The sequence below is a fragment of the Urocitellus parryii genome, chromosome 4 (assembly GCF_045843805.1).
Source record: "Urocitellus parryii isolate mUroPar1 chromosome 4, mUroPar1.hap1, whole genome shotgun sequence".
NCBI classification, from domain to species: domain Eukaryota; kingdom Metazoa; phylum Chordata; class Mammalia; order Rodentia; family Sciuridae; genus Urocitellus; species Urocitellus parryii.
The window spans coordinates 207,934,337-207,948,569 of record NC_135534.1 but is presented as its reverse complement, the minus strand read 5'-3'; the positions used below and the strand labels follow the sequence as shown (position 1 = coordinate 207,948,569).

The following is a 14,233-nucleotide window of genomic DNA, read 5'->3' as shown; positions in this document are numbered from 1 at the left end:
AAATCTAAAGATGTGAAAAACCTCTACAATGAAATTACAGAGCACTGAAGAAATTAAAGAAGACATTCAAAGGTACAAAGATAGCTTATATTCATGGATTAGGAGAATTAATATTGTTAAAACTACCCAATGTGATCTGCAGATTCAGTGCAATTCCTGTCAAGATATCAGCGACTTTCTGCACAAAACTAGGGGGAAAAAAGTCCTAAAATTCCTATGGAAACTGAAAGACCTTAAATAGCTAAGGTCATCCTGAGTAAAAGGAACAATGCTGGAGGTAACACTATACCTGATTTCAAAACTAACTTCAGAGCTGTAGTGATAAGACAGCATGATATTAGCATAAATACAGACTTATGGGACAGTGAACAGAACAATAGACCAAGAAATCCATTCATCTTTAGCCAGTTGATTCTTGAGATGAAGAGATGCCAAAAATATACATTAGAAAGGAGAGCCTCTATAACAAAGGGTGCTGGGAAACAGCATGCAAGAGTGGAAGACTGAAGCCGCCTCACTTTCACCCTGTGCAAAAGTCAGCGCAGAGTGGGTTAAAGAGCTTAATGTAAGATCTGAATCTTTAAAACTTCTAGAGGAAAGCAGGCAACACTGCAAGATCCTGGTGTAGGCAGAGTTGGGATTCCAGTAGCCCAGGAAGCAAAAATAAGAATTGATGAATGGGATTACCTCAAATTAAAAAGCTGCACCACAAATCATCAACAGAGGAAGGGGACAACCCACAGAATGCCAATAATTCATCTGACAGGATTAGCATCCAGAATATACAAAAAACTTAGCCAAAACAAAACAATCTATTAATATGTGGGCAGATGATCTGGATAGAAACTTGAGAATTTACACATGGCCAAATTATATGAAAAAATGCTCAATATCTTTAGCCGTCAGAGAAATGCAAATCAAAACTACATTGAGATTGTATCTTAGAATGGCTGTTATTGAAAAACATTAGTGAATGCTTGTGAGGTTGTGGAGGAAAAGGAACTCCCACACTGGTTGTGGGAATGTAAATCAGTATAGCCACTATGGAAAACAGTATGGAGGTTCCTCAAAACTAAACATAGAACTACTGTATGACTCAGCTGTAACTTTCCTGGGTACATATCTGAAGGAGTTAACTCAGCATACGAAAGAGACACCTGTGTACCCGTGTTTATTGTGGCATCATTATAGTAGCCAAGATATGGAATCATCCCAAATGCCCATCAGCAGATGAATGGATTAAAAAATGGCATGTGTATATATACAATGGGGTATTCAGCTGTAAAGAATGAAATTCTGCCATTTGCATGGAAATAGATGGAGCTGGAAGACATCATGATAAGTAAAATAAGCCAGACCCAAGAAGATAAATATTGCATGTTTTCTCTCATGTGTGGAAACAAAAGAGGGAATATTGGTCTTGCTGGGGATAGAGTGGGTGGAAAAGGGAGGAAAAGGAGGAGCATGATCAAAGCTCCTTGTGCGTGTATGGAAATGCCACAGTGAAACCCATCATTTGGTACAATTAGTATGTGTAATATAACAATTTTTAAAAGATTCCTCATGGTTAGAAAGTATATTTTATTCCAACATTGTAACTAATAGACCCCCTGCTGTTTAAGATCAGGCTGTCAGCAGAGGTGATTCTGAAATGCTGACATTTTAAGCAGAGACCTGAGTTAGCTATACAAGGATATGAGAGGAGAGCATTCCAGATATAGAACACCAAGTGCAAAGGCCCTGAGCAAGGACCAGTTTTAATGTGTTTGAAAAGGTCAGGATTAGACACTTAAGAGTAGTGTGTGTTAGCTTTTCATTGCTGTGACCAAATTACCTGAAAAGAACAACTTGAAGAAGGAAAAGCTTATTTTGGGCTCACAGTTTCAGGTGTCTTAGTCCATGGTCGCCCAACTCCATTGTTCTGGGCCTGAGTGAGACAACAGGGAGGAAGGGCGTGTCAGAGGAAAGCTACTCACTCAGCTCATGGTAGCCAGGAAGCAGAGAAAGAGAATGCAAGGAGCCAAGGACAATATATAAACCATAAAGTTGCACCCCTGTAACCCAACTTTGTCTAGCTGTTTGTAGTGGGTGCTTCAGTGTGTCTGTGGTGCCAGCTCTCCACAGGCTATAAGGTGTGTTTAGCAAGTATGCAACACTGTGTCCAGCTGAGCTGCTCCCTTCCCTCCTTTGTGTCCCCACTGAACCTATGCGTTGTTCCACTAGAGCATGTAGTTCTTCATTGCACTGGCTAAGTCTGCCTTCCATGCTTCACACCTGAAGGTTAGTATGCCCTGAGAAGTATTTGAGTAAGTTTAAAAAGAAATGTTCCAATTTTGTGACTGATTCCAAAGCTTATAATTTAACTCTTGGGGGATTTTTAGAATATCAGAAATGCTTGAACTGAGGTTACATATACAAAGGGTCTCACAAGAAGCCTAAGATTTGTCTTTTTCCTGGGGATTAAAAAATATGGGTAAAAAGTTGAGAACCAAGGAGAAAAATCTTGTTGCCAAAAATATCCTAATGTGTTTTAGAGTAAAACCTTATTTTAGCATTCTATAAACCATTTGCAAAGAGAAAACTGCCAAAAACAGACTTTTCACCTAAATTACAGTTAAAAACTGAAAAACCAGCTAGGTCCCTGACTCTCAGCACTTTGGCTGGATGGTTGCCATCTTTGTTTAAAATTGAGCTCCTGTCACTCTGTGCTCAGGAGCAGCCTGCATTGGGAAGACCAGATCTGACATTGTTGTCTTTTGAACACTCAGAAGGCAAACATAAAAATCTCACTAGACTTAGAGTAGGTAAGTAGCAATTTTATTGGAATAAAACCAAACCAGGGGGCAGGATAACTTTCAGATTTATGAACTGTATTCTTTATCACTAATTGAGAATCATTTGTGATTTACCCAAAGTAGAAATAAATATGGCTAGAGAAATGTGCTCTTAAAAGGCTATCTTGAAAGTGGCAACCCAAAGCTTTTGACTGGTGATTTTCATGATGACATGTGGTGCTGGTGACTGAGAGCGCAGCAGGTACTGTGCCCCACCTCTGCACCCTCACTCGCTTAGTCCTTAGTGAGCGGTGAGGCTTGATAGGTTGGCCTTGTCCTCATTTGTAGATGTAATCCAGTTCACAATAAGATGATTTTCTTTTCTATTTTCAGTTTTGTACTTTCACAGTAGATTCTTGCCAGTTGTATTTCTGAGCACTTTGAAGTTGATTTCCTTTGTGATTTAACTGTAAGATTTATACTTTTGGGTATGAGCCAGCAACTTCCTATATTTATGATTTGCTTTCAGAAATACATTTATGCATTTCAGTTGATTTTTCCAATGAATCTTTTGACTCACCAATAGCCAAATCGGTAAGTGTCACTGGATTCTAATTAAGTGTGAGCACAGTGAGTTAATACCTGACAGTTTCTTGGGGCCCTGCTAATTCGGCATCCTTGCAGATGAAGCTTAACTGTTTAGCTGGGTCTTTCTTTAGCATAGTGTTTCAAACAGGCCTGAATATCACCTCCTTAAGCATCACCTGGGGTCCTTAGGAAAGTATAGATGATTGAGCCCCCAGTTCCATTTTGGAATGGTCCCAGAACATTACATTTCTAATATGCATCCCTGGTTGATTTGATGCATTCTACAGCTTTGGAACTGTGTATTACCTAACTGAAAGGAAAGCAGATAAGAAAATGTTTTTATATGGCTGCAAAGGGCATCGCTAATCATTGATTTGGGAGTTGGACTATTGAAGTTAGATGTTACTGTCTGACTTTGGTAAAATTATCTAGCCTTTTTTGGATAGCAATATTCCCATTTATAAAATAAAGGCAATTCCTGCTTACCTCATAGTTGCAGTGATGATCAAAATCCTAAGTTAATCTGATGTCAATTTAGGGCTTGTTGGGACTTTGGAGTCAGATCTGGGTTCAAATATTAGGTCTTGCCTGATTTTGCCTCTTCCTTGCTCTGTGACCCTGAGCAAAGGGCTTGATGTCTGTTTCCCTTCCTGTACCATGCTGACAGAAGTGCCAGTCACCCTGTAGTAGCGTAAAGAGATACACAGGGATGGTTGTAAAAGGCACGTAGATCCTGTCTTATAAATGTCTCATTCCTTTCCAAAAATAAGTTTTAGAGACCTAACTTGGCAGCGGAAATCAGCCATAAATGTGTATAGGAACACTTGGGGAATGAGCTGCTTTTTGTACATAAAGATAAGGCAGTTGCTCCCCTTTTGTGAAGAGCCGAGCTTTCATGATTTGTTCTGATGGTCTGTCTGTGAGCCTTTGGGTATAGAATAGATGTCTGTGATGAAGAGTGTGTGGTGAAACAGAAATGACCCCTGCTCACAGAGGGTGTTGGGTAACTAAAGTGTGGCCTAACCAGCTATTCTAACTTTTAGACATTGTTGGGAGGGTCATCAAGAGAGTAGTATGCTTATTGTTCTTTTTGTGGAAACTTTTTGTCTAGTTTTTAGATCCGTTTGAAGTACAAACATAGCCTCAGCCAGAAGCCAAGGTAGAATCAGAGGTAGGCATAAAGCCTAGTGTTCATTTGCTGCAGTGACCAGTTGTGAATGGTATCTTGTCTTAGGCTCCTCTCTGATGCATACCATAGAGCTCTCCTTGCTTCATACATCTGTCAAAGGCAGAGTGATTCAGAGTTCTGGCCAAACTTTTCACTACATTGAACCCATGTGCTGATTTGTCTTGCAGGTGGTTTGTTGTGAGGAAAATGGGGACATTTGTCACACCATCCATCTTCTTTTTTCATGCAGTCTGGTAGCAGCCCTAAATGAAGAGCCGTCCAAGCCTTTAATGCACATCCTGGAGCCAGCACAACACAGTCAAGTGAGAGAATGGCCCAGCCAGCAAACGTTGGGGAGCTGCTTTCCATGCTGGATTCCCCTACCCTGGGCATACGTGATGATGTGACAGCTGTCTTTAAAGAGAACCTCAATTCTGGTAAGCCAGGGAACATAATTTTTAATTTGTCTGCTCACAAGAAAAGATGAGTCTGGCTGACAAATAGAAGTTTTCAGCCTTTTAAGGGTGTTCTTAGAACCACCAGAAGAGGGCATACGTTGGTTAGTTCATGCGGTAAGTGCTTTAAACTTTTAGTTACAGAAACACTCAGATAGATAGACACACAAAGAAGTGCGCACAGTACGGTGAATTTCATGAACACAGCTTCACATTTTTTGCCATTTTTATTTCATCTTACCTCCCTCTAACTTCCTCTACCCTGAGAATTTAAAAGCAAAATCTAGGCAGAGTAAATCATGTGTGTAATTTTATTTTTCTTTTTAATATTTTGTGTTAATTGTAGTTGGACATAATACCTTTATTTTATTTCTATGTGGTGCTGAGAATTGAACCCAGGGCCCCACATGTGCTAGGCAAGTGCTCTTCTGCTGAGCCACAACCCCAGCCCCTCATGTGTAGTTTTTAATAAGTGTTCAATCTCTCTTTAATCAGACAGTTAAAAAATGTAAACAGAACCCTTTTTTGCTTACCAGGTTGACAAAAGTTTAACATTGATTTGAGAAATGGGCACTGTTATAATAGGAATATAAATTGTTTAGCCTTTTTTGTGGGGGTGGGTACTGGAGATTGAATTCTACCACTGAGCCACATCCTCAGCCCTATTGTATTTTATTGAGAGACAGGGTCTCACTGAGTTGCTTAGTGCTTCCTTTTTGCTGAGGCTGGCTTTGAACTCGAGATCCTCCTGCTTCAGCCTCCCAAACCTCTGGGATTACAAGCATGTGCCACGGTGCCTGGCTTGTTAGCCTTTTTGTAGTATATATCAGTCAAATTGAAAACATACCATTTGGCCCATCTCCAAGAATCTGCATTATTGCCTTGAGTGAAATATGGTGAAAAATTGGAGAGCCCAAGTATCCTTCGGTAGACGAAGGGTTAAATTAATTATTGTGCAATGGAGCAATGGGAACTCAGTCAAAAGATGAGATAGGCAGTCCATGGGTGCCATCACAGAAAGGTAACTGTGATACGTTGTTAAGGGGAAGAAAACAGATACACAAACATGTCTGTGTGGATATGTGAGTGAAGATACAAGCGGGGAAGTTGAACTTAAGGGTATTCATGTAAAGAGTTGGGTAGGGTGGGTGGTGAGGGGACTTTCACTTTAACTTTGCATACTTTTTAATATGTTTATTTTTTACGTATTTTATACAGTCCTAATTTTACCAATAGTCACAGACTTTTGTGATTAAAAAAATAATAAAAAGTAAATGATAGCATTTCATAATGCTTTTGGATATTTAACAATTACCTTATTGTTAAACTCTAATGAATTTAGGGAGGCCCAAATACAATGCTTCATGGAACTCTGAGTAGCATATAAAGAAACACCTGGATTTTATACCAGCCAGCATTGAAATAAATTATAATGTTAAAGGAAGTAAGTGTTATAAATTACCCCTTTCTGTATTTAGACCGTGGTCCCATGCTTGTAAACACCTTGGTGGACTATTACCTGGAAACCAGTTCTCAGCCAGCGTTGCACATCCTGACTACCTTGCAAGAGCCACATGATAAGGTAACTGCCGAAATGTGGAAGGAGGGCATTGCATGTGTCTTGAAGAGTCATGTAACAGCTTCTATGCAAATCCATGCCACAGTGTGTCCAGAGCTGCTTCCTGCAACTTCTGTATGCCACGAGGGACATTATTCCCAGGTTATGACTATAAAGAAAAATAATTTTGCTTCCTGAGAAGTTTGCAGAATAAAATCTATTTCAGAGTTTTTTAAAGATCTTTTTTATTTAACCCTGGATATTCCAGCATCTTTTATATAGGAATACACACACATACACACACACATACATACACATACACACACATACATATATGTATATTGGATATACGCCTATAAAATTGAGGAGCAAGGGTACATAATGGGTTAAAAAAAATCACAATTCTGGTACAGTACTGCATAGTGATCTCTTGGCCTGTAGGGGGTTCATCTGTAAGCCCATGCTTTGAGTAGAATTTTTAGGCTTTTATCAATATGGGAAAATCCCTAGGTGCAGGTAATTGATATGGCTGATTAATGAATCCTGCTTTCTAGCACCAGGCTCTTGGAGGGCTTCATTGTGTTTGCCTTTTGCTTTTATTTTTGTTTGTGTTAAATAGCTAACAAAGCATTGTAATTGCAGACTTTGGTAAGTCTTGAGTTCGTGTGTGAGAATGACTGCTCTGGAATTTGAGGACCTTGCCAATGTGTGCCTTTTACAATACATTTTTTTTTTTCTTTACCCTGAGCTGTGTGGTAACTTTCCCTAATGTCTGACTTATGTTTAGGGCCAAAGTATGTGTGCGGGATGTTGCAGCAGTTGCATCCTGCCAAATCCTTCGTGGCTGCAGCCTGGGTCAGTGGTTCTTACAAGAGTGGAGCAAGAGACTGCAGAGGAACCACCGACCCCTTACAGCTCTGTATTGTGGGGATCCTTTCTCACTGAAGGGTCACTGAGGAGTATGCAAACTGACTGTTCTCTCACAGGCCAAACACAACTTTTTTCTTTCTTTCTCGCGTTTTTTTTTTTTTTTTTCCTCCTGACATGGTTTTGTAAATCTTGGATTTGATCTCTTTACCAGTTTACACCAGAGGAAAGACTTGAGGGAGTGGAGTCCATCGTTACTGCCTGTGTTTGGGTTAACTTCATTTGTTTATGTGAGGATGTCCTTTGTTCTTTTCAGCACCTCTTGGACAAAATTAATGAGTACGTGGGCAAAGCTGCCACCCGTTTATCCATCCTGTCGTTGCTGGGGCATGTTGTGCGACTACAGCCATCTTGGAAGCATAAACTTTCTCAAGCACCTCTTTTGCCTTCTTTACTGAAATGTCTCAAGGTAGGGTGTTGGTAAGGATTTAAATGAGATGACATTATAGATACTGTCTCTGAAATGGTGACTGACTTCACACAAGCAAGCTTGATGTTAATTTCAGGATTTAAAAACTTGTAGGATTTCTTGGTTTTTTCTTTTAGCAGGGTTTGTACTTGGTAATTCTCAACTACATCACTGCGAACATTGAATACCTTTTGTCTAAGTAGTGAAGTAAAGTTTCATTCAGATGGTGCTAGTATTATGTTACTGCATACTTCTTGATCTCAGCATTATCTAGCCTCCCTCAGTTAAAAACAGGCTGCAAATCCCCTTTTGCTGATAGAAAATGGCTTAAAGTTCCTTTTAATTTTAGAGAGGCATGTTTTGATAGCAGCCACAATTAAGATTTTGTTAATATAAGTCCTACAGAGTGGCATATTTTTTTTGCACTAAATGAAGAACATTTTTCTTCATTAAGAGCCAAAAACGTATTTAGATTTTATGATTTTAGTTTTAACAGTGGCTTGCTGAAATACTTGCTATCGTCTTAATTTGTTTAGTTCTTAGACTTGTTTCTTAACTGTAAAATAAAAATTTGTGGTTAACATTGTCTGACGGTGCCTCACAGAGACATGGTGTGCCCAGTAGTGTTGTTCCGGGATGCAGTACCTTTGTGTTCTTTGGATATAGCACCATGAATGTTGATTTTTGTGTCTATTTTATTATCCCTAGAGAATGGGACCCAAAGAGTCACATTGGCAGGGTCTTCTATTTGGGGTAAGAAAAAGCAAGGGCAGTTGTTTATGTATGTATTTATTTATTTATTTATGGTACTGCTGGGTATTGAACCCAGGGTTTTGTACATGCTAGGCAAACACTCTGCCAATTAATTGAGCTATATCCCCAGCTCTCAATCAGTTTTAATAGCTTTGTATTCTTTGAGCAAATGGATTGATGAGAAATTAATCCAGTTTTGAGGCACAACATTTAGTTCAGATTGCAAAACATTTATCTTTTCCAGAAAGGCAAGCCTTGAGTATTAATCAAGATCTTTTATCTAGGTCTTCAGTTAGAATGTTATGTAAATGAATTAGGGTTAGTTCTTTTTGCTGGAACTCATTATGTTTTCTCATTATATTCTCATGTGTTTCTCCTCTACCATATATTCTTTCTATTGGATATCTGCTACAACAGAAGCCTTGGTGCTTAATGTAAAAATTAAATATATTTAAAACTTTATTTCTAGCATTGTAGATTCCTTTTCTAATAGGAATAATAGATGTCTTAGCCCTCATGGCATTCTCTTGATTAATGTCTTATTTTATAAACCTTAATTTCAGTTACTCAGCAAACATCCATGATTTAATTATGGGTCAGGTGAGCTGCTGTAGCAAATCTGAGCTGATTTATTATCCATTGGGTATTAAGTGTACTCAGCCTGAAGTTATTTGACTTGATCCTTAAACCAAAAGCATGGTCAGAGATTTGTTTGTGGGTCTCTAAATACTGCTATGAAGGTGAGCCATTAAGTTGACTTCTTAGTGCTATTCTGATTTCTTCAATTATACTTCTGTAATAGTTCTTAAAACAACAACAACAACAACAGTGAATTGGGCTGGGGGTTTGGACTCAGTAGTAGCATATCATACATGAGGCCCTGTGTTCCATCCCCAGTACTGCCACCCACTCAAAAAAACAAAAACAAACAAAAAAAAACCTCAGCAAATTACTTGCCAGTGTGTAGTGTTTTTTTAAATTAGCTTAACCTGACAAAATCATCTTAGAGTTTGGTTGAATGGATGAAAACAGAGCAATATTGCTGTGTTCTGTTAAAACATGCCTTCTCGTACTTCCATCCAGGTGCTGCAAGTAGGGTGCTCATCTTCTGGATGAGGAAGTGTGGGGTATTGGGAATGGTCCTCCCAGATTTATCACAGTATAGCTAAGGCTCAGTACTTGATCTTTAGGGTTTGGAAATGAGTGTGTGAGGAACGTCTGATTTTTGACCCTTGGTATTGAGAACCTCTTCACACAACATGGTGCTGAGTGTGCACTGTACCTGACAGGTGTTGTCTTTTTCCTCTGTAGATGGACACTGATGTCGTCGTCCTCACAACAGGCGTCTTGGTGTTGATCACCATGCTGCCAATGATTCCACAATCAGGGAAGCAGCACCTTCTTGATTTCTTTGACATTTTTGGCCGTCTTTCGTCATGGTGCCTGAAGAAACCAGGTACAGAGCTCTATATCCCTGTCAGGCTCTACCAGGTGAATGCTGCTTTCCTGCTGATCAACAGGTCATGTGCTGTGAGGGAAAGATGTGTGAAATTTTATGGCTGAAGTGAGTGGTGTCCACTGGACAGATGAGGAAATACCTGGGTCTGTCGTCTACAGGCACATGTGAGAGGCATGGCTGGTGAGATGCCTTCCTTTCATTTTTGGCTTGGAAAGATTAGTTGTCAGAGAAACAGTGGCAGAATGTCAGACTTCCTGATTTCTCAGTTACATGGAAACACACCATCCATCTCTGTGGTTGCAGATACAGCCTAGCTTGTGGGACAATTTTTGTCTTACTCTGCTATTTTTGTACCAACACACAGACTTTGGTTCTGAGAGCCTATTCCTTGTGTATATATAGAGAGAGGGAAGGGGAAGAAGCAACAGGCCCTAAGTAGTATTGGAGTTTCAAATGCTTTGGTTTTCTTTTTCCCCACATTGGCAGTAGCACAGCTCTACCAAACTGATCGAGGAGCTGTGAGCCTGTGAAACTTCATATTGTTTGTAATCCCAGCGTCAGAGTCATTTTGTGAGCGAGTGCTTTGTCCTTCTAGACAGGATTGAGCAGCAGGCATAGGCACAGGCAATGCCAGCGTGTCTAGTAGGATCTTTGCTGGGAGAGTGCAGTTTGTCCATTGCTGTGGAGGAGCTGGGGTTTCAGTCAGTTTCTCCCACACCGAACAGTTTAAGCTAATTTCTGGATAATAGTTTTTTTTCTTTTTCACTCTTTAGTTATAAATCTGCTAAGCCTACATCCTGATTTCAAAAGGTTCTCATATGTTTGTTCCACAAACACTTGAATGTTTATTACGTGCCAAGCACAGTCCAAGACACTGGGGATAGAGAGGTGAGTAGGATAGTCCTTTCCTCAAGAAACATGTGCTGACCCGAGCAGTGGAGAGTGTAATTATAAATTACAGGGAGGTTGAGGATCATTATGAAGGTAGTTCAGCCTTGTGAGAGTGTTTTGGGGGATGGCTGGAGCAGAGGGCAGAGATTAGGTCAGTGAGAGTCTTCCTGGGTCACACTGAGTAGATTGGAGTTTATCACGAGGCTGTATGCACAGAGCCATTGATGGATTTGAAAGCGGGGTGTCTGTGTTCAGGTCTGCATTTGAGGAAAACATTGTGACATGTTCTTGGAGCAAGGTGGGAGGAAGCATGCCTGTCTGTTTTGCATGTGTCAGTCTTGTGTCAATCTTGTTGATTTCCTTCTTAGGCCACGTGACAGAAATCTACCTTGTCCATCTCCATGCCAGTGTTTATGCCCTTTTTCATCGTCTTTATGGAATGTACCCTTGCAACTTTGTCTCCTTTCTGCGTTCACACTACAGTATGAAGGAAAACTTGGAGACTTTTGAAGAAGTGGTCAAGGTAAGTTAATACTGTTCATTTATTTGATACTGAGTGCATTATTCAGAATGGGCTACATTTGTAACTTCTGTATAAATGGTAGAAGTTTTGAAAAGAAATTTAGCCTTCCTCCAAAACCCCCTCCCCATCCCTTAGAAGCCACTAATTTTCCATCTTTATGATGAAGACTTTCTATTCTGGACATGTCATAGAAATGAAATTATATAATGTGTGCACCTCTGTGCCTGGCTTCTGTTACTTAACATGTATGAAGACTCATCAATATTGTAACATGTATCAGCATTTCATTCCATTTTATTGTCAAAGAATATTCCGTTGTGTGGACATGCTACAAAAATTCACTCCTATAATTTGTATACCCCATTTTTTTAGCCAATGATGGAGCATGTGCGAATTCACCCAGAATTAGTGACTGGATCCAAGGACCATGAACTGGACCCTCGAAGGTATAGAAACTAGTGACAGAATGTTTAAAAATCTCTTGAGATTGCTTCTATTCTAAGAGATGTCCCATGGAGGTATTATTGAAGAATACAGACGTTTGACTCACAGCATCATTCTATCAATTGATTGGAAGAACTTTATACAGCTGGAACTTTATATGAGTTTAAAGCATATTCCTCACAGAAAGTAAGTAATTCCACTAGCAGAGTAGGGGAGGTTGCAGTGCTGGTGCCTGTCCCCAGGACTCCTGGAAAGCTTAGCTCTTGGTGGTGCTGGTGACTGTGTAGGGCAGGTGGCTGAGAGCACGTGGGTTGAGAATGGCTATATTTCACACGTTGAGCCTTCCTGAGACCTTTTTCCATCTGGCTTAACCAGCTGTCTTCCACCCTCTGTGGGGCCCTGTAGGAGTGGCCAGGTTTGTTCTCTGTAGGTACTGAACTACCTACAAAAGCTCCTGATTTGAGGATACCAGGCCTGGTGCAAGTGGAGCTCGGTTAAGACTGAAAATGAGGGAAATGAAGGAAATGTGGTGTGCTGAGCTGAAAAAGCTCCTTGCTGGCAGCCTGGCTTATGCTCCCCTGTTGGGGAAACTGAGCCACAGATATGGACTTTGGGGTGTCTTACTGAGATGAGAAACATGGCTTGTTTTCTGATCCTCCTATAGCAGGTATCACCTCTCAACCAACCCTGCCTCTGTCACACCCTATCAGCTTAAAACAACTTACTGAGTGGTACGTTATATGTAGAGAAGTACAGAAAATGTATATGCAAAATTTAATAATAACAGACATATACAGGTAGCCAGTACCCAGCTTTAAAAATAGAACTTTTCCAATATGTTAGGAGCCTATCATGAGACTCTCTTCCTCCCTGTTCCTTGTTGACCTTACTACTCTTGCTTTTATGTTAGTTATTCTCACATTTATTTGTCTTTATAGTTCTGCATATATTGTTTTGTTCTGTAAAGCTGATTAGGAAACCAATCCTAGCTAAGGAAGTCTTGTCTCTATCAGGGGCAGGTCCCCAGGGACAAGGGCAGGAGCAGTGTCTGAGTATTGGTCTGGCTTCACCATCCTTGGAAGAATAGCAGTGCCTTCAGGGACATCATTGCCACAAGGTCACAGACCACAAGTGAGGCCTGGGAAGCTAAGAGCTGCCTCAGAGCATCTATCCAGGCCTTCAGTGGGTGCTGGCTGTTAGACATGCTGCTAAAACAAGGCGAAGGAAGGTGTCTACTTTCAACTCTCGGAAGTAGTTCAAAGCAGGATCCATCTATGGGGTAAAGTGAATGTCCTTTGCTGATATGGCAGAGGAGAGAGAGTGGAACTTCAACAGCCTCTGAACTATTAGAAGACCAGTTATCTAGGCCAAGGTCACCTGGTTGTGTCTCTTGGCTAAAAGGGTAGTGCAGGGCAGTGAGAACCGTGGTGAGGACTGAGGATGTGTCTCAGTGGTAGAGTGCTTCCTTAGCATGCAGTGAGACCCCAAGTGGGATCCCCAACACTGCAAAAAACAAAGGGCCTTGGTGATGGCCTATAGTGTGCCCATCTCTTGGCGGTTTGTTCTGAACCGAGCTGGTTGTCCCCTGTGCCTGGTGCCCAGCTATCAGCCTGTTTTCCTAGGGCTTGGCCTTGCCATTCTCCAGAGCAGCACATCCATGGCTTCTTTCTTGGTTTCCTTGGATTCCGATGGAAAGTATTCTCTGGTGGCATTTGAGGAAGGATGCCATCGTTTGACTTGGTGGAGACACCCGGGCCAGAATTGGTCTCCTTCAATGGTTGGAGGCAGTACCATTGCCCTCCTGCTGCCAAGCTTGCTATGGAAATCCAAAGACATTTCACTTCAGTGCTCTGTGCATGCTGTTTTTCTTCTAGGAGCTAGGAGATCACTGGCTTTTTGGCACAGTGTGTGGAAGTTTTTCTATGATGCACGTTGGTGAAATTCTATTCTCATTGTCCAACCCAGAAGCTCTTTAAGCTCTAGGAAACTTTGTGTTTGGTTTCCTTTCCCTGATTGTCTTTCCTTCTAAAACTGCTGCTGTGGAGATCAGAACCTCTTGGAGTGTTGCTCTGTTTTTCTTTTCTTTTTTTTTCTTTTCTGTCTTTTTATTCCACTTCCTGTTGATTTCCTGTGTTTGGCTTGCAGTCCTACTCTTACAGCCGGCATTTCTACCACCACTTTTGTACTAAGAGTTCTTTTTAGTTCTCAGAGGGCTTCTTTTTATAGTAGCCTACGTTTGTTTCATAGATGCAATCTCTTGCCTTCAAGAATGTTGACAGTATTT

The 14,233-nt window shown here is 40.7% G+C and overlaps 1 protein-coding gene across 5 annotated transcripts in view; it reads left to right on the top strand.

Moving 5' to 3' along the window:
- Tsc1 (TSC complex subunit 1) overlaps positions 1 to 14,233 on the top strand; it is a 55,113-nt gene that overhangs the window by 17,627 nt on the left and 23,253 nt on the right. For all 5 annotated transcript variants that reach the window (XM_026395598.2, XM_026395599.2, XM_026395597.2 and 2 more), the window contains 6 exons: positions 4,781 to 4,967; positions 6,464 to 6,567; positions 7,727 to 7,879; positions 9,944 to 10,088; positions 11,351 to 11,505; positions 11,878 to 11,951. In XM_026395598.2, coding sequence (XP_026251383.1) covers positions 4,862 to 4,967; positions 6,464 to 6,567; positions 7,727 to 7,879; positions 9,944 to 10,088; positions 11,351 to 11,505; positions 11,878 to 11,951 — 737 coding nt within the window. In that variant the 5' untranslated portion in view covers positions 4,781 to 4,861. The remainder of the gene's footprint in view (positions 1 to 4,780; positions 4,968 to 6,463; positions 6,568 to 7,726; positions 7,880 to 9,943; positions 10,089 to 11,350; positions 11,506 to 11,877; positions 11,952 to 14,233) is intronic.